The 22,821-nt window shown below is 29.1% G+C and overlaps 1 protein-coding gene across 1 annotated transcript in view; it reads left to right on the top strand.

Moving 5' to 3' along the window:
- The window catches only part of LOC107066352 (Muscle-specific protein 300 kDa), a 63,121-nt gene that overhangs the window by 29,928 nt on the left and 10,372 nt on the right, over positions 1-22,821 (top strand). The window contains 10 exon segments of the mRNA XM_089174160.1: positions 2-4,250; positions 6,452-6,556; positions 6,672-6,971; positions 7,220-7,354; positions 9,275-12,052; positions 12,055-15,245; positions 15,324-16,020; positions 16,095-16,394; positions 16,481-17,437; positions 21,516-21,818. Coding sequence (XP_089030286.1) covers positions 2-4,250; positions 6,452-6,556; positions 6,672-6,971; positions 7,220-7,354; positions 9,275-12,052; positions 12,055-15,245; positions 15,324-16,020; positions 16,095-16,394; positions 16,481-17,437; positions 21,516-21,818 — 13,015 coding nt within the window.

Here is a 22,821-nt window from a genome sequence, read left to right as displayed (position 1 = left end):
AATCAAATGAACAAACAGAAACAATTACATCTGAAGATGAAAAATCTTCAGAATTAACTCCAGCAGAAACAAAAGAAACGTTTTCAGAAGTTTCACAAAAACAAGAATTAAAACAACCTCAAACTGGAAAGGTAACAACGAAAAAACAGAAGAAAAAGTACGAAGAAAACAAAACAATGTCTGAAAATAAAACTGAAGATGAACAACAATCATCTTCACAAATTTTACAAGAAATTATTAACAAAGATAATAATAAATCATACGCAGAAGTAACAGCATCATCTTCTCATAGATCATCACCACAATTAAATCAAGAACAGATAATTCTTGATAAACCAATACCACTTAAAGGTGAAATTAAATTTGAAGAATCACCTGTTAACGATGTTACAACCATAAACGATGACAATGTACCATCAGAAGAACATTTATCATCCAATGAAATGGATTCTCCTAAAGTTCAAGTAAAAACCAATGATACCAAATTGGAATTGACATCGTCGTGGGTTGAAGAAATAGAAAAAGAAATATTGCAATCTTCTGAAAACGTAGAACCAACTATTCCTATTCCAGAAGATACAAAAGTTTCCACATTTGATCAATTAGATTCAGAAATTGTTTCAAAAACAGAAACAGATTCGTGGGCTGCTATAGTTGCAAGAAAAACCAAAGACACTGTAGACTCGTCTACGTTTATTGAACAAGAAACCATTAAAATTGAGAAAATTTCTACTAAAGAAGATGAACAGCATCCTCAAGTACAAATTTTTGTTGAAGAAAGTCCACCAACAGCACCCATTGAAGATTTAGTTCATGTAGATGATCAAGGTTTTGTTGAAGTTGTCAATAGAAAAGAATTACGTTCAAGAAGATCCAGATCAAGATCGAGAAACACTAAATTTGATGATTTAGAAACGGAAATGGTAAACACGAATCAAAATGAACCTGAACATAAGATATCTGATGATTCAAAACCAATGACAGGTGTTAGTCAAAATACTGAAACTAAAAGTGAAACTCAGAAACAAAAAGGAAAGGTTAAATCACAATTGAAAGGTGGTGATAAAGAAATTGTTGATAAACAAGATGACAAAGTTGATAAAGATAAAATTAAGGGAACTGCAAAACTGGAACATGAAAAAGATAATAATAAATGTGAATCTAAGAAACAAAAAACTAAAGGTAATACCAAATCCAAAGATCGCAAAGTTGAAACTAAAGATGGTGGTAAAAAGTCAGAAGTATCATCTAAAAAAGAAATTATAGATGATACAGATAATATTGTAAAAGAATCAGATATTAAAACAAAATTGAATGATACTGATAAAGAAATAAATAATACTATGGAAATTGATAATCATGAAACAATTGATAAATCAGAAATAATTCCATCAAAAACCGTAATTGTAGATAAAGAAAACACAGATGAACCAATGGATAATAGTAATAAAAATAAAAAACAAAAAACAGTTGACAAACGTGATAATAATTCATTGGAAATACGTGTTCTCGAAGAAACGATTAAAATACGTGACAGTAATTTAGAAAAGACTATAATTTCAGATCAAGAAAGTAAAGAATTCATTGAAAAAGATAAAAGTAAAACTAAAAAGCAAAGAATGAAGAAAAATAAATCAGGAAAGAACGAATTGAAAGAATCAATTGAACCGAATGAAGATAAACCATTTAAAACGGATTACAAATCAACTGAAAATGTTCAAATTATAGAAAAAGAAGTTGATAATACTAAAGATGAGAATATTGAAAAGATGAAAGATTCGCAAGATTCTAAGATAACGAAAAAAGAAAAGGATGAACAACAACCCATTGGTAAATCGAAAAATAAATCTAAAAATAAACGAACTATGCAGGATAAATCAAAATCAAATGTTAATAAAGATAAAGAAGATAATAAAAATGTAGAAAAGTCAGGTAAAGATAATGAGATAACTATTACAGATAAAACTGATATAAATTTGAAATTTATCGAGGAAGAAAAATTAGAGACAAGTATCAATACAACTGATGAAAAATTGTTTAAACAAAATAAAAATAATGAAGATGATACCAAATCAATACTCATAGAAACTAATGGCAAAGAATTATCATCTACTGTTAAAAAACAAATGGAAGAAACACGTAAGAATAGTCAAATAAATGAACAATTTATTGCAGAAGAAAAACCTAAAATATCTTCCAATAAAAATGAAGAAGATTCTCAACCAAAATCAACCATAGATTCTACTGAAATTAAAAAACCAACAGCTGATAAAAAGATTCAACAAAAATCGAAGAAAGAAGATAAAAAGAAAAAGAAGCAAGGTGTTAAAAATTTATTGGAAGATAATTTAACTAATAAAGAAACTGAGGAAAAGGAACAGGAAGTTGTTGAAGAAAATAAAATGAAATTTGTGACAATTCAATCACAGGAAGCAATTTTAGACAATGTTAATAATGAAACGTCTGATAAATGTGTTGAGAAGAAACTTGAACAGGAACAAATTACACCTGAAAAGATAGTTTCAGATTCTTCAGGTTCTGCTAATGTTGTAGAAGACAAAACTGAACAAGAATCAAATAAAATGACTCCTCAAACGACAGTATCAGATTCTTCAGGTTCTGCTAATGTTGAAGAAGACAAACCTGAACAAGAATCAAATAAAATGACTCCTGAAACAACAGTATCAGATCTTTTAGGTTCTGCTAACGTTGTAGAAGACAAAACTGAACAAGAACCAATTAAAATGACTCCTGAAACAATTGTATTAGGTCCTCCAGGTTCTGCTAACGTTGTAGAAGACAAAGCTGAACAAGAACCAATTAAAATGACTCCTGAAACAATTGTATTAGGTCCTCCAGGTTTTGCTAACGTGATAGTAGACAAAACTGAACAAGAATCACATAAAATAACTTCTGAAACAATTGTATTAGGTCCTCCAGGTTCTGCTAAAGTTGTAGAAGACAAAATTGAACAAGAATCAATTAAAATGACTCCTGAAATGATAACGTTAGATTCTTCAGGTTCTAAAGATGTAAAAGAAATAAATGTTGATAAATTAGACACGTCGAGTGAAGAAAAAATGTCAACAGAAATGATCTCATCATCAAAATCAAACGAATGCATTATCGAGAATAAAATCGAACAAATTGACGATGAATATGAAAATAAAATTCAAGAAATCGTAGAAATTAAATCACCAGAAATAAAATCACATACCGAACATATAAAAATCGAAGATATCGAACAATTGTCAAATGAAAATGAAGAAATCATTGAATCATCTGACGATTCATCTCTACAATCAACAGAAAATCGTCCAAAAGTACGATTTTATATTGCCGACGATGTTCTCATTTTAACTCATGATAAAGAAAAAGAATTAAAATCGGCAATGATACAGGAAAGAACATTGAACACGGTAAGATCGAAATTTTTATCCTTGGACGGTGGTTTCTGGCCAACCAAACATCCTTATCATGAAGCGGAAAAATCATTATTCGAAAGTTTAGCTCATGAAAAGGATACAATTAAGGATAATAAAAATGAGGATTCCAATCGTGATCCACCTAATGATTATGGTGGTAACGATGACGGTAATGGGGGTGGATCTAAAGGTGGTGGTTCAGGACGTTGTTTCGATAATTCGCGATCATTGTTGGGTTCACCACGTACGGAATGTCTTGTTACCGACCTGCCTGGTGGTATTTGTAGTTGGCGCGATTATAGTACTTATTTATCGAGCGAGAATGATGAGAGACCAGATAACAACACTACTTTACAACAGTTAACTCATAATATTACTGAAAATTTGATAACCGTGGCATCATCATCACTACCAACAACAACAACAACAACCAGTTCGACTAATCTTCAATTAACTTTGGATACCCAAACGAATTCTAACCATCCTAATATCTGGACCAATGATAATAATGATGATGATGATGATGTTGATTCAAGTGATAACAAATTAATTCCACCTGACCATTCCAATGTATCAACTAATATTGTTATAATTAACGAAGACAAATTAACTCCCACGTTTGTTCCTATGAATGACAAAGAAGAATTCGTCCAATTTGACCTTGAATCTTGTTCCTCTATCCCAAATGATCCATCACCACAATCCACACAAGATATAGGTAGATCAACAACGTTGGATTCTATGCAGCAATGGACTACGAATGAACAGGTGGAGAGAGAGACGAGGACAAACGAAGACAAGACTATGAGGATACGTGGGATCAAGGTGCGATGCGACATCATCCTTGCCAAAAAATGATTTTGTACCATAAAATGGTCAACGTTGATTTACTGGCACATCTCTCTCTATATATATATACGTTCATACAGCGTATATGTGTCCTGTTTTTATTTTTGTTCTTCTTCTTCTTCTTCTTCTTCTTCTTTTTAGTCTTTTGTCGTTTACTATCCCCTTGGTTTTTTCTATTTTTCTTATGTCTTTTTTCTATTTCTATTTTCTATCTACTATTCCTCATTGTTTTTCATTAAATAATTAATTCCAAATTTTTAGAACTATGTGTGCTTATTTGCTTTGTAATTTTGCTGCAATTTATTTATGTATATATATATATATATATATATATATATATATATATATATATATATATATATATATATTTTAAATTAATTTAAAATATATATATATATATATATATATATTTTAAATTAATTTAAAAAATTTTACGTAATTAAAAAAATTAATATATATATATAAATATAATAATAATATAATATAGAATAATTAATATATATATTTTTATTTTATAAGAATAAAAATAAAATAAAAATATATATAATAATAATAATAATATATTATTATTAAAATATTACAGCAAAATTAATTAATATTTGTTTAAAAAAAAGCTTACGTCATGACACTACTCTCTTTCTATACTAAATATTTTTATATTTAAATAATAATGGACCATTAGAACATCTGTGATTTTAAATTTAATACTCATTTAATTATTTTAATATTATTTTAACGTGAAAGAAATATTTATTATGGTTTAAATAAATTGACATATCTTGGAAAATTATAATGAGAACAATAATTCATCTTAAATGTTTCTTAGAGAAAAAAAAATATCAGACAATCATTTGATTTATTTGATTTATAAAATCTTCACCAAGATTTGCACAAATTTATTTAAACTATAATAAATATTACTCTCACGTTAAATAATATTTTAAATATCGTTTTAAAATCCTGTACGTTTTTTATGGTCCACCTTTTATTATTGAATGAATTGAATTTTTTAATATGTTTTTATTACGAGTTTGTCATCGTATAGATTTGCTATTAAAAAATGCTAATTGTTTTGTTAAAACGCATGTTAGTAGTAGTATTACAATCCTTTGAAATGTTTTTTTTTTTTTTTAATTAAATCATTGAAATTATAAAAAAAATTACTTAACCAATATAAATACACAATTGTAAATTATTGACAAAATATATTTCTAAAGTAGAAAGAATTATTATAATAATAATATAGTTAGAAATTTATATCATAGACAATGCTTATTAGATTATATTGTAAAATTTCAATTTTTCACTCGTGTTTGTTGTTCACTTTTAAATATTTTATTTATATATATATATTATATTATATTCATTAGATGAAATCATTATTTCTACCAAAGTGCTTGTAATTAGTTGCTCATTCATAAATTCCTATTAATAATCATTGATCAAAAAAACATTTTCACATTTTTATTTAATTTTGAATTAAATAATTCCTACATATAACCATTAATTATCCATATATAATAATTTATTTAAAAAAAAAGTAATTAAAACAATGACAACAAAATAACACGAATATTATTAAAGTTTATTTTTATATATATATATTTTACAAGTAGTATAATAATAATATATATTACTGTAATATAAAATATATATTATTATTATTATTAATAATTTTGTTTTTAACAAAATTTATGTAAAATTATATATTACTATATAATAGTTATTATATAGTACTATATATACTACTGTATAATAGTATTATATATATATATATATATATATATATTTGTATTTTTAGCATCATTTCTTATACGCTTTTTATCATTTCTTCTTTCTGCTTGTTGTCATATTCATCAAATATTTTTTAATCTGCTTATATTTCATTAATCATTTTCATAATTAGTTCCTATTGACTTTTTCCTCGACATATAACATATATATTTTACATAAATTATCCCTATGGTTTTTTAAATCATTATTAAAGTTTCATGTTTTCTACAGATTTTTACATAGGAGTTTGCTCGAGCTAATTAAATTAATATATTTTACCAGCTGGAGTTGATTTGTTGAACAAATTGTCGTGTGCACGGCATGGAATATATTGATAAACATCAAAAACATCTAAAAAAAATAATCAAAATTAATATATGTATATATATATATATATTTTACAGGATACTATTGAAGCACGTATTGAGATATTAAAAAATGCCATCTTGGATTTAGAAGCTACGAATTTACCACGTGATTCTATTCAATCTATGTTATCTGCCACCGAGGTAAGATAATAAATAAATTAATTACACAATTTACAATTATAAAATAATTATAATATTCTCATGATGAATAAAAATTCATAAAATATATACATGTGATTATAAATATTTTGATTAGGTAATGATAAAAGAGCTTGAAAATTATGATGAAGAGGCTACTGATTTGTATAAACAATTAAATGAAATTTCATTCGATTCTACTTGTCAAATGTATACGAATACTTTGGAAAATATACAATTGCAAATAAATAATTTATTGATACAAGCTAAACAAAGTAATGACCTATTGAAAGAAGCTTTGGATATTCATCGTCAACGAACAACAGAAATAAATGAATATTTAATGTTCCTTGAAGAAACTGATGCTTGGTTAAAGGATATTGTACTTAAAATAAACGATCAATTACCCATGGATCAGGTTTGTTTTATTATTTAATAATAATATTAGATTGAACCATCAAATTCGTGTATTGTTTTTTTTTATTAATATCTTTGTTAAACAAATTTTACAGAAAGAACAATCCATTTATGTTTTTTCAAAACCAATAAACACACGAATTTTTGATACAATCTGATATCAACATTTTATTTATAAAGTATTGAAATATTAATATTAATATTTAATTGTTATTGTGTGTGTTATTTATATGTTTATTGTATTAACAGAATTTGCAAGACCAGTTGTTAGATCGTAGTCAACGTGTATCAGAATTGGAATCATTACCGGAAGTTAAGGATTTGGCCAGTGCATTGAAGAACGAACTATTGGATATGATTAATCGTCTTCAGCAAAAGCAGCAGGTATCGGAGAAAGTTCAAAATTCGTGCGTTATCGTATCACAATATGCTGCTTCTTCTATTATTATTATGGTTGCTTAAAGCTCAATCACAAAAAAAACAAAAACAAGAATCACAAAATTACAAGTCAACTTTTGCTTTTTTTTTTGCGGGGAATTATTTCGTACATTCTTCATTATTATTTCGCTATGGTTGTAGTAGTAGTAGTAGTAATAATAATAGTAGTATAAAAAAAAAAACAAATCACTTCATATTGAATTTAAAATTGTCAATTAAGTGATATCATATTTTTCTGTCAAAATAATACTATGATACGTTTAATCATTGATATCAAATATATTGATATAAATATTCGCGTTCAATATTTAATATTTAAATAATAAAACTTAATGGTTTAATTATGTTAAGGTTGAACATTTGTAATGTGACATAAATTAATGAAAAATTTAGAAGAATATTTATATCAATTATAATTGCATAAATAGCGCACTTTCTTATTACTATAAATACATTGAAAATTTATTTATAAATCAATCATAATATATAATATATAAATATATATATATATATATACATATGTATATGCTTTATAATGTTAGAAAAATGATATATTTTATAGAGTTAGTACAATTTGTTACAAACAACAGTCAAATTTATCAGTGCACTTATATAACACAGCTTTTCTCTAATTATATTCATTTCTTATTAAAAACTATGGATGAATTAGATGAACTCGTGTTGAAGATATATTTTTTTAATATATACCATAAAAAAAACAAAATTAAATAAAAATCTATTAAATATATCAAATGTTAATATTATATAAAAGTTGTGTTTAAATCTCAAATTTGATAATATTAATACATGAACATATATGAACATGAACTTGAACATGAACTAGTGTATCTATAGTTTTTAATGAAAGTGGTATATCATTATCATTATCATCATCATTATCTCATTAATTGTTTTTTAGATGTGCATATGATTAATTGGCTATAAAGAATAAAATAATAGTAAGACACATATTTTACTTCACGTGTACATTATCATCATTACAAATGCATGGGGACAGCTTTTCATCGATCACACATTATATTTATCATTTATCACTCACCGTACCTTTTGATACCATTTTACTTATGTTACATTTGTTAATTTATATTCATTTAGCTTAAGGTGATGGGATGTAACATAGTCATTGCATGTATTTAAGGAATGTTAATATGCATTATTGTAATTATTCATACAACAATTAAAGTATTTTCATCAAATTATCTTCCCTATGTGTATATTCACTATTTATTCTATATTCATTTATTTATTTATATAATTATCTTTCATTATTATATGTTTAATATAACATGAATTAAGTAAATAACTTTTCAGAAATTATTATAATATATGTTATAACTAATAAAGAGCTCAAAATCAACAAATTCAATTCTACACAGTTGTAAGGTGTCTATTAATGGACACCATACAATGTACAATTATGATACATATGAGAAATTTAACATTCATTGTTATATACCAATAATAAATTACAATGGGTTGAAAAGTTTTGAACCTAACACCTTTCCAGACCTACTTATGGTAAGCTTAAAACTTTTCAACCCTCCTCATGATAAACTCAAAACTTGATTCTAATAATTAAAAAAAAAATAATCTATGTTGAGAAAATCTTATGGAATATTTGTAAAATAATATTAATAATATTACAATTAACTGTTTATAATTGTACAATATTCATATAATCTTCGTTGTGGTCATAATAAAATTTATTCGTCGAATTATGTTTCAATAATGTTCACAAATCTCGCGATAATGATTTTAAAATAAAAAAAATGAAAAAACAAGTTCGAAGAGTAATGTATTCGTAATTACGCGTAATTTGATTAGCGTAACTTGTCGTAATTACAGGAATTGCTGGAAGAAGAAGCAATGGCCGATGACGAAACAACTGATCGTGATGATGCAACAATCGATCAGGCACCATCGATACACTCAACTACTACTATTGAAAGTGGTCCACCATCATTAGCTGATGTTTCATTACAAACAGGACAAAGTTTATTATTAGATATCTTAGAAGATAAGCCAATACAATTAACTAAACAAACATCGACAATACAAATTCCAGTTACAACGTCTACACAAACATTAATGACACAAACTATAGATACCACTAATTATCCAGATCAACAAATAAAAGAAACAATTAAGGTAGTCAAATTGTCAGAGGGTGATCATGATGTTATAGAGATAGCTACGAAAAATGCTAGGGCTGATATTAATCAAAGTTTAATTAGAAATGAACAAAGTAATATCATACCTGATGATGATATCATAGTTGATATGAAATATCAAGATGGTCAGAAAGAGGATAATGCTAAAAGTGAATTAAACATTCACCATGTTACACCACAATCTTTTGAAACTGTACTAACTGAACCGGATAACGTGACAACCGAAGTAGTTGTCGATGCAGATGGTACGAAAAGAATTATCGTTAGAAAATTAAGACATACTGTTGTTACTAATAGAAATACTGAACAACATGCATCCTCAATTACAACAGCACTCGGTAAAGATGCATCAAGGATGCAAGCATTTTCAGAAGCAACATTGAGAGATCAATACGTTACGGTAACTACAACGAAACCTGATGGTACCGTTGAAACATTGACGAAACAAATTCATGGTAGTAAAGTAACCACAGGTATACCTGATGCTGAATATTTCGAAGAAAAATATGAAACAACTCCACAATACACTCACAAAATAACTCAAGGTGCTATCAAAGATATCAGTCCTTTACCTATCGAAGAAGAAATACTTGAACATGGCCAATATCAAACTAAAACATCCAGTGTTCACGCTGTAGTACAACAGGTTACTAGAAGGGTCATTAAAAAAACACGTAGGATTATCAGAAAAGTTACGATAATAGATGGTAAAGAAACTACCAGTGAAGAAATAATTGAAGAACCTGAAGAAATAGAAATCGATGAACAAGATATACCGCATATTAATATTAATGTTATTAAAAATGAAAGCGAAAGAACATTGGGATTGGAACAAAAAGTTAATGATGAAAAGAAACAGATGAAAGAATCTTCATTATTCTCAACTTTCTCAGGAAACTTACAAACTACTACTTTTGAACAAAATTGTCCAGGTAGTCCTATGCAAGGACCATTCTTTGGTCCATTTGCAAAGGATATGTCAAGCATACGTCGTTCTGAAGTTAAGAAAAAACCTATTGTTGATGATACTAAAGTTGAATCGAAAGAAACGGATAAAGTTGAAATAAAACATTCGACAAACGATGATAAAAGTGAACAAAAATTTGTAACAAGTGAACAACCTGTAACTGTAGTTCAAGAACAAGATATTTTAACTTGTACTATCACTGATATTCCAACTGAAACTGACACTGATGATATTCATAGTCATCGAGATATTATTACAGAGGTAAATAATACTGAAGAAATGTTTCCAAAGGAAGAAGTTACGTCCTATCTAGAAGAGTCTATTATTTTACAGACACCAGATGAGGATATGCCTGCTGTTATACAATCACCAATTTCATCGGAGGATCCAGCAAAGACCGACAACGCATCAATTACTACTGAAGCTACTTGTAAGTCAGATGATGCACCAATAAACAACAAAACACTTGATACATTGGTAGAAAGCAGCACGGTAGAAGTAGCTCAGCACGATGATGATAGCAATATTGTAGATCCTGACAATGAAACTAATACAACGAGTATTTGTATGTTAGAGGATCAACGAGATCAACAAGACACCCAAACAATCCAAGAACAATTATTACCTACAATGGAAAACAAATTACAAAGACAGTTATCTGATATTCAACCAGATGTTAAATCAAAAGAAACTACATCGTTGGAAACAGTTAAATTAACACAAACTACTACTGACAAAGATATTTCAAAAATGCAAGATGAAAAAGAACAAATAGATACATTTTTAACTAAAGAAAGAGAAGGTGTATCTAAAGATAATATCTTTTTGTCCGAACAAAAACCAATTGCTGGTGGAAAAGTTGAAATTTCATTGTCTATTGAAAAACATGATGAAAAACCGGAGTCCATGGTATATGTAAAAACTCAATCAGAACATTCAAATGAACGACCTTATCATACTGTTCTAGAAGACGTTAAAATTAATCTTCCAGCTGATCAAGAAGCATCTGAAGTTATTCATAATAAAACAGTACAAACTAGTCCATTGTATATTGTTCAGAAAGACACTGTAACCACTCAAACTTCGATTCCATCGACTGCCGAAACGAGTCAACAAGAATCGGTCGTGAGTGATGAATTAAACGTACAAGATAATCAAGACAATAAAACACAAGAAGAATTGCATCAATTGCAACAAGATGCAGGAACTATTAGTCCAGTTTCTACGACTATTGCTGAATCAATAGAAATTAGCGTACCATTATCAGAATCACCAGAACATATTAGTGAACAACCTCAACCAGACATTGTAGAGATCACTGATTCACTAGGATTAAGTTCAAATAATAAAAATGATAGTTTTGGTTATGATCATGGTTATGAACCAGATGATAGAACAACGGTTGAAGAACCTTCTTCTGTTCAAGCTGATGATATTAACAGAAAAAAGAAAAAGAAAAAAGAAAGAAACAAAAGAGTCGTGAAATGATAGAAGATTCTTCTGGAATACTTCAACATTCATCTGACGATGAAGATACAACGAATAAGGTAATAATATCAGATAAAGAAGATAATATAAATAATGATACGAAAGAAATTGAAGATATTGAAACGCACAAGTCTGTCATTGAAGAACCGATAATCAATATAGATAAAATTCCTATTGATACGCAAACGGTTGCTATAGAAACATGTAACGTATCCATTTCTCCGGAACAAAACAAAGAATTAGTTCCTGTAGGATCAGTAATTGACACTGTCGAACAAGAGATACAAACATTTAAAGTAGAAGAAACAGATAGTCATATGCAAACCTCACCGAAATCAATGTTTGAAAGTGGTGTACAAACGGTTCAGGAAGAAACACCTAAAATAAAAGAATGTAGTATGCAAACAGTAACACCTACGAAAATACAAATGACGGAATATGCAATTCAGACCAGTCCAATTGAAGAAGTTCTTCCATCATCACCTATCTTGTTAGAAACTAAAGACTCTTATGTACAAACAATCGTAGAAATGGATTCATCAGAAATGCAAACTTCACCGATAGAATGCATTCCTTCGATAGATATGGAAACACAAACGTTATCTAAAATATCTATCGAAGCTGAACAACAAACCACTCCTCCTGCAACTACAGAACAAACGACATCACCTGATAAATTCGAAATAGTCGAAGAACCACCTAGTAGTCCTAAGAAACCGGAAATGTTAGATTTCGATGTTCAAGCTGAATTATTGGATAAAGCAATACTCGAAACTACTGAAACTCAAACAATGTCGATTGAACCTGTACAACAAATGGAAACTCAAGAAACTGAGGTACAAACTAAATCACCTGAAATTCGTTCATTAGAAACCATGGAAACTCAGACAAGTCCTGAAGAAAGTCTGAACAAAATTGAAACAGAAGAAAGGGAAATACAAGTTAAATCGTTCCAACTATCTCCACTTGACAGTATTGAGACTCAAACAACCCCTGCACAGAGTCCTCGTAAAATAGAAAACATGGAAAAAGAAGTACAAGCACAATTGATGGATATTACTTCTCCTGAAACTGTGGAAACACAAACGACACCTAAGGATAGTCCAAAAAAAGTAGAAGTCTTGGAAAGAGAAGTTCAAACAAAATCATTGTCACCGATTAATGACATCACGACTCAAACAAGTCCGGTTACTAGTTTACAACCACCAGAAAGTTGCGATCTGGAAACACAAACTACTCAAAAATCAGAAGATATTGAAGAAGAAACACAAACTAGTTTGCCTGAACTTGTAGAAACTATTAGTAGTTCTATGCAAGTTGAATCTAAAGAATTGATACCTCTTCTTGATAAAACTTCACAAATATCTGCTGAAAGTTATGAGAAAAGTTCACAAGTTTCACCCAAGTTACAAGAAGTGTTGGATGAATCGATGCATGGTTCTAGTGAAGATCAACTTTTAAAAAGTACAGTCAGTGATACAGAAATGAAACCAAGTTTAACTGAAGTACCAATCGTAGAAGCTACTGAAGCATTATTACAATCAGAAATTAGCGATGCTAAATATACAGAATCACCTAAAACTGATATAAAAGTTTCAGAAGAAACTACTCCTCTTCAAAAGGAAGATAAAGTTATGGAAATTACCAAAGAAGAAATTGAAGATGTAACTTTAGAAAAAGAAGATATTTCTGAATCTAAAAAATCAATGGATAAATCGTTAGAAAAAAGTTCAACACCGGATACTTCATTCGAGGTACACGTTAAAGCTACGATAGAATTATCTAGCAGTGAAACATCAGGTGAAGCTGTAATAAATGTTGAATCACCGACAGATACATCACAAGATGTGTCATTAACAACACCAAGCACGAATGACAATAACGAAGCTAAACGTGAAAAAAGGCAAAAGAGAAAAAGGAAACATAAAAGTATGGAAATTCAATTGCCAACTAAAGAAATGACCAATTTAAATTCGATATTTGGACAACCGGCAGAATCCCAAAGCTCGTCTTTGAAATTGTCTTATTCAGACGTAGCTAAGAAAAATGCAAGTAAACAACCATTAACTGTAAATATCGATGAACCTAACGTTGAACAAAATTCTGAAGAAATCGTTGAAGATACATTGACAAAATCTTCTTCAGTTCCATTGGATTTTAACGAAGAATTTAAGAAAGATGATCAAGAAGAAACTGTACGAATTCCTTTGGACATTAATACGAGTCCTGTAACCCAATCAACAATTTTCACTGATATCTCGAAACCATCTAAATCAAATAAACCATTGGAAGCATCTTTAGGTCGCGAAGATCAAAGATTCGAAGCATTGTTCGTATCAACCCCAAGTGAACCAATGGATACAACTATGTCACCTGATGAATCCCCGTCATCGTCAAATCAATTATCAGATAAACCTGAGAAAACACAAGTGAAAACTTACGCAGAAGCCATTTCCCAATTATTAAAAACATCGTCAGTACCAAATACAGTCGAATATGAAAAGGAATATGATACGTCAGCTTGGGAAGATCGATTACTCGTTCCTCATTCAACAAATTCCCAAAAAGGATCTAACAGTCATGCTGATTTTTCGTTAATGGAAAGTAGAATTCCTCAACCAACCCAAAAGACCCAAACTACTAGAATTATTTCTGATAGAGTTAAGAGTCTTAACAATGCTGCTGAGGTAGATCATTTGGGTAATGTGTTGCACGTTGCACGTTTGAGCGAAGTTACCACAGATAAATCAGCTGAAGAACGTTCAATGGACGTAAGAAAAGAATTGTCACAACTTAGAAATGCTATTGAAGAAAATGATATAGTAATCGTTGAGGAAACACTTTTAACAGTTATAGAAACTATATCAACCTGGTTAGAAACAATTGAATATAGAATTTTCCTCAACAGAGAATGTCCAAGTGGATTATCTCACAGTGACGCTAAAACTTTTATCGAATTGAAAGAAGAAGTTGATCACGTTGCTGATAATATCAGAGAACTCGATGACATGTGGAAACTCGTTGAAGCAAATTATCCTATCGAGGAACGTGCCGTATTGAGAGAATGTTTCGATGCACTTGAACAACACGCAAAAGCTGTTGAACACGTGACCAATACCAGCGAAGAATGTGCCAATAATCATCTTGCCAAGTGGGATGAATTATTAAATGGTATTAATAACATCTACAGGTATGTTTAATTCACTTGTAACTTTGATTAATTTTTTTTCAAATTTATATACACTAATTTAATTTTATTTCTTAACAGGTTAGTCGAGGAACAACGCAAACAATTGGATAATATTATCGAATGCGAAGCTTCGACAAGATGGAAGCTTCAAGAATTGGATAAAATGGAAAACATGAATCGTTGTCACATGTGGAAAACTGGAAAATTACTTGCAACTTCTCACGAATTATTACGAGATTATCCTGGAAAGATTATACCGGAGGAAACTTATTTGGCACATGAAATTACGAAAATTATTGAAAATAGTATAACCATAGAAAGAGATCGTCTTTTACAATTGTTAGCTTTGGCTGAAGAATATGAACAAACGTTGCAAGAATTTTCACAGATTATCGAAATTGCTGAAAATTTGCTGCAAAGTCCGATATCCGTTATGAATTTGGAACACCTTCAAGAAGAAATGCAAAAACATAGGAAATTCTTTGTTAATTTGAATCACTGTCGTGCCATTTTGGAATCATTGGAAGGCAATTTGGATCCAGAAACTCGGGCAAAACATTCTGATTTACACGTTGAATTGCATAGCCGTGCATCCTCGTTACTCGATCAAGCTGCTTCTCGTGCACAACAAATGGCACTGGCAGCAACAAGATGGATTCTTTTGGAACAAGGTGTTAAAGAGGAAAAAGGTTGGCTTCAAGTAGCTCATCAACGTGTTCCTGATCTTCAAACAGTTACTTCTTCCGATTACGATCAATATATTTCTTTATATCAGGTAAATAATAAGTTTATATAAAAGTACATTTATTTAATTAATTGTAATTAATCAAATGATTTGAACTTTTGTAGTCTTTATCTTCGGATGTTGCGATGCATCACGCCCGTATCATTCAACTATTGGATATTGCAAATCGTTTAGAAGAATTGGTTACCATTGAAAATTCTGAAGATCATTATAACGAAGTATTAGATGAGATTGTTAAACTACGAGATAACATAGAATCATCCTTAAGACGATTGTTATCTTTTCGAGAAAATTGGAGTACTCAGCAAACATTAATCAATCGTATTGAGAATTGGATGACAACTGCTGAGAAAGAATTAATTCCTTTGAGTAATACGTCAAGTGGAAACATGCGTCGTTTTTGGGTAAATTTATATTGAATTTTTCATCAAAAATTAAATCAAACAAAACAAAGATATACTAATTTGTAAATATTTATTTAAATTTAAAGGAATTGAAAGCACAATACGAGATACACAACAACATGCGAAATGAGGCAGACAAGTGTTTCGATCAGGCATTAAAAATCATACCATTGTCCGATGAAACTTATCAAAGACATTTCTATGGTGAATTGCAATATCGATGGAAAGATGTTACGGACAAAATCAATGACATACAATCAGAAATTACACGTAACATTTCATCCGAGGACGTATCGTCCAACGAAAAGTTGAAAATATTGGAAAAAGAATTGAACGAATTGAGAATGTGTTTGGATGATTTGCACGGAGTATTGAAAACCGAAGAAGAACTCGATCTTTATATCGAAAGACTTACAGTTTTATTCGACAGGGTTACCTTGATTCAAGATAAATTGAGTCGTTTGGGTCTTTTACCAGCTGCTGAAAGTGAAACCGTTGGTATTTTATTATCATCGGCACATCGTATTGAAGGACAGATAGGTGAAGAATTGGATTCGGCTCAATTACTTCGTGACAAACTCCAAGCATTGAGACGTGGACTGGGACGTGTCAGAAAATCTCATGAAAAGCATTCCATGACATTGGATCAATGCGAGGAAAGTGAAAAACAAGGTAGCGATGTTGTATCAGCTGCAGTAGATCGTTGCGAATCGGTTGCGGATGAATTGATTGTACTTTGGCACGATCTCATGGGTCTCAGACAAATGTTACATAAATTACCATCTGGCATGAGAGTCACCGTATCACCTATTGGTATCGAACGTGACATATCAGCACTTCAAGATGCCCATACCGAATTAGAATCTAGATGCACACGTTTGTTGTCATTATTAAGAAATAGATTAGCTTTGTGGAATCGTTTTGAAAAACATTTGGAAATGGTACAACAATCCGTTCAAGAAGCTGATTATATGATGGAACTTTTAACTGTACAAGGTTCGGTCGATTATGATCGATTACTCAAGGCCACGGAAAGACTCGAGGTAAGTGTGTGATAATTTAATTATAATTTAAAAATAGAAACAAGTTCAATTATTGGATTTTCAATATTGAATCATTATTAGGGTGAAACAAAAGTTTAACCTTTACTAATTGCATATAAATACATTAGTTTTCTTGTTTTATTTTGTAAAATTTATTTTGGAGATATTAATAATTAAAAAATGCGCGCGAACTTTTGTGTCATCCTAATAATATCCTAATAAGCAAAAATTAATATACTAGTAGATTTATAAATAAAAATTTGTTAAAAAGTTATTCGTTTGAATTTAAGATTAAAAAATGACATTACTTTCTGGTCCACCATATATTAATTTTTGATTAGAATATTATATTTTGTATTATTTATAAAAACGTCAAAAGTCGAATCGTTTATTCCTTAAATACTCACACATTATCGAAATACGTCATGTTTCTTCTATAGTTATCAATTTTCAACTTCACACGTATAAAACTTTAATCTAACTAAGTGTTCGAAGTCTCGTTTAAATTCATATTCTTAATGCGCATGCGCAATACCGCACGTTCCGATTTTCTAGCAAAGTATCCAACAGTAGCGCGGGAACCGTCAACACGCGCGCACGTTTTACGGTTGCGTTGATGAAAAATAAAATGCCGAGATGTATTTTAATCGATGGTTTATATTTACGATCTAAGTTATTTCTGATCCGTGTGGTGTGTTATAGAAAGATACTACAATATATCTCGTTTAAACGAACGCTATGGCAAAATTAGCTTTTCTATACGATAAAATGGTTAAACGACGTTCTCGGCTCCAGAAATTCTTAGTAAAATACGAAGCACAATAAATAGCTTCAAGGTAAGTTATAACTTAAGCACGAGGGAAGTTTATTCTTTTTTTTTTTTTTTAATAATATAAAATCGTGTTAACTATTATTTTTTCGATGTTTTCAATGTTTTTAAATGCATCGAACTTTTGGAAAACAATTACCGTTAAAATACAAATTTTATACAAATATGTTCGCACGCGTACCAAGTTTGAAAATAATTTTTACATTTTTTATATTTATTTTTAATATAACTTAATTATCGTATAATTACTGTAAAAAAAATTAAATTTATAAATTTTTTTTTTTAATAAATACATATATATATATATATATATATATATATATATATATATATATATATATATTATTTTAATATTTATATTTTTATTTTTATTATATATATAATTTATAATATTATAAATTAATATTATATATTAATATAATATAATATAAAGAATATAATATAATATAATATAATAATAATATTATAATAATAAAATAAAATAAATAAATATAATATATATAATATAATAATAATAATAATAATAATTATTATTATTATTATTATTATTATTATTATTATTATTATTATATAGTATATAATAATATATAATAATTTATTATATTATTATAATATATTTTACTTATTATTATTATTATAATTATATTATAATATATTATATTAATATATTGAATTAATTTATTAATTATTTAATTATTTATTTTTTAAATAATTTAACTTATTAATATTCATATATAAAGTTGAATATATATAGAAACATAGAGAAAGCAACAATCTATAGATATATATACATATGTGTATTTTGCATATATGTTTTCCTGTCATATTGATAAGAACAAGCAAGTGTGCCTTTCAAACGACACAGAGATGAACGTCTTGTTATCTTATACGCGATTCGTCATTACTGTCCGGATCTTTCCATGCAACAAATATTTCGAGTTATGACTAAAGAACAACACGTGATATGCATATACAGTACTAAGATACCATACGACTAAAAGTATTATTATTCTTATATATTATTTATATATTCTTAGAACTGTTAAAAAAAAAAATAAAAAAATAAAAGAAAGAACAATTCGTAACTACCGCATTTACGAAACGATAACCCCGACACACTGAGGGGGCGGGGGAGGTCAAAACAATATTTATAAGTCGATACAAACCGGATATGCTTTAGCACTCGTTCAGAATAAATGTCGTCTTCTTTTCTGTTCCCGTTGTATCACTGACAAAATAATTCAAGAACGTGTAGTTTGGATTAGAAAAAAAAAATAAATAAACATACATATACATATATATCATCTAATATTAGACTAAGTTTACAAACGATCTCTTTGTATAAATGAAAGTTTTCTTTTAATTTATTTACTTTTCTTTTTGTTTTTACTTTTTTTTTTTCCTTAAAAACATTTTAACCATTATATTACCGGAAGAAGAAGAAGAAGAAGAAAGAGAAAGAGAAAGAAACACACAGAGATGCCCTTTTTAAAACGTTTGAATTTTCTTATCGTAGTTTCTACGTCCGTGTTAAAGAATCTCATTAATATCCGCTGTCCGAGGGCGTCGAGTTTTATTTCAATGAATGCACGCATATACGTAAGCCTAAAGAATTTCGCAACGACTCATTACCGGAATGACTTCAAACATATTTGCGTTTAATTAAACTATAAGTGTTTAGAATAATTACGCCATTGTGTTAATTCCTTTCGTCAATACAAACAATTGCAAAACAACCTTTTTCTATTTCATTATATATATATAATTTAATTTTAATATTTAATTTATTAATTTTACTTTAATTAATTAACTCTTTGAGGAACGGTGGGATTAAAAGTGTCCCATCTTTTTAATACATCGTAATGCACAGTTGGACAATTTTAGTCCCATCTCGAAATATTATTGCAATTTCTACACGTTTTCATAAGTTTCTATTTCATCTTATTTATGCATAAGTAATTGGTTATTATTTAATTATTAAATTTTGTGTGCAACATAGGGCTATTTTTGTTATCTGAAATTCTGTGCCCCGCAAAGAGTTAATATAACAAAAAATAAATATAATTAATGTTTCAACACGTTGAGTGCCACGCGAATTCTTACTGAAATCATCGTCAGGCCACTCATGACTAACGTGACATTAAAATATTAAATATATTAATAAATTTAATAAAAATATTAATTTATTAAAATTATTAAAAATTATTAAAATTAAAAATTAATATATATATATATATATATATATATATATATATATATATATATATATATATATATATATATTTTATAAATGTAATTATTTATAATTTTTCCATATATGTTTTTTTTAAATTAAAAATAACTATGAGATAACGATGACATCAAGTTTTGACTTTGACCGACGTGCATACATATCTATATATATATATATATATACATATGAAATACATATTTATAAAAAACTCGATAGTATATCGAGGTCAGATTAGTATATCTCTTTCTTATAGGTCGTACCATTTAAAATATAGTAATCGTAAACGGATGCTGATAAATATCTTTTACAACGGTGTAAAATTGTATTCCAACAGTTCGACTCTAAACAACAAGGCACATACAAGTATATCGATCGAAAGTTGCATAGTAAACGCGCGTATGTGAATTATTTGAACGATTCCACAGATACCACTGAACATATACTTAGTTTTACCTTGCACTCGTTACAATTTCAATGTACAGAATATTATAACCGTGTGCCGTTTCAAATATCGGACAAAACTTAAATAGGTGTAGAGGATACTTCGCTACTTCCGCACGGATACTTCGGAAAATTCTGAATCTCAGGTTAACGAACTCCATCACATGTGTACAATCACAAAATTAGTTGTTCAAGCTCATGCCCTGACCAAATTCAATTCGCGAGCCTTCGTAAACGTTGTGTGTTGACCCCACGGTCTCTCGTACAAGGGAAAATTATTTTTAGCTATACTCTAAGTTTGTGGAAAAAGCTTTTTTTATTTCTAGCAGTCTGGTGTGTAACGACCAAAAAATAAATTGACACTTACGTCTATTATTTTCTCGGCTAATAAAATCAAAACAAAAAACAAAAACAACCCTCCCCTCATATAATTAACGTATAAACGATTCGACTTAATCATATGTGAAAACAATGAATTAAACTAAAGTGTTTTAGAGTTAAATGATATTAGTGTCATGACAAGTGTTTGATCAAGACAAGGATAACAAGGAAAAATGTGGGGGGATTGATTTCAGGGATTAAATGGTGATTTCGGTGCACGCGAGGTGCTTATTAGCGAACTTCATGCCTCTGCTGAACCTTTGCGGGAGAGTTGCGCTGCAGAGGTCCGTGAAAGGGTCGAAGCTGCGGTAAATGAAGCTGTAAGAGCTTGGGAAGACACCAAAGCTGAATTGGATGCACTTTGTACCAAATATCAACACGCCTGCAACCTGTGGCAACAATATAGAGATTCTAGTGCAGCTGTTAAGAACTGGGTGGACACTCAAATGGGTAGCGTGGCTAATTTACCTCCTGAGGAAGCTATCAAACAAGTTAAGGTAAGTGTCTGTATATGTGTGTTTGTATTATTTCAATATGATATAAATAATATACTCGTATTTTAATTAAAATTTAATGAAAACAATAGAATATATTTAAATATAGACTTTGTTTTGATTGTATAAAAAAGTATCATGCGCGGTACATTTGAAAATTCGATAATACGATATAACTGACGATGTATTTTTAAAATCTTTCGAAATAATTTGTTTAACTATACTAACCTATGTAAATTGTATTACGGTGTAACGCTAATTGAAATTTTTCGAGATAATATAGGGTAAACAATATAGCATCAATTTTAATAGGGTTATTTTTTTTCATATATCTCTAACGGTTAATGAACAAAAATTGATATATTAGAAAACATAACCTTACAAAAAATAATTATAATAAAAATTATAATTATAAAATGTATAATTATATATATATAGTAAACAACTTTACACAAAAAAAAATTTAAATAATAAATCTATAAAAGATAAAAATGAATACAACAAAGTAACGATTAGTAACGATTAATTTGTAACTAAACATAATTTAAAAAAAAAAACAACAAAAATTAAAAACAAATAACAACATAATACACCGAATGCGTTAGAGATACTAACGCATGAGATACTTACGCCCCTACTGTCACACATTCTCATCGTTGAGAATGGATGCGCCAACGATGATTGGCTTACTCTTACCCCCCACCCTCGCAAACTGGCAAGTCACGCACGAGCACAAGAGCGCTATAAGGGGTGGTCCTGTAGTTAGAGAGAGAAAAACACTGAAATAGGGGAATACACGAGCCAAAAGAGCCCCCGCTGACTGTTCTTCTCATCGATCCTCTTTGAACGTAATGACGACTACAACTACGACTAGGATTACGACGATGCCAACGGCAGTCTGGACCAGAACGTCGTACTGATCTCTTCTCTTTAATCTATCTCTTTTTAGCTAAGAAACTAAACCACACACACATCTGTTTCTTATCATACTCATCGTGCTACAGTT

The sequence above is a fragment of the Polistes dominula genome, unplaced genomic scaffold (genome assembly GCF_049000335.1).
Source record: "Polistes dominula isolate Pdom_NZ unplaced genomic scaffold, Pdom_raw_medaka contig_29, whole genome shotgun sequence".
Lineage (NCBI taxonomy): Eukaryota > Metazoa > Arthropoda > Insecta > Hymenoptera > Vespidae > Polistes > Polistes dominula.
This window is presented reverse-complemented; position numbering and strand designations above follow the sequence as displayed.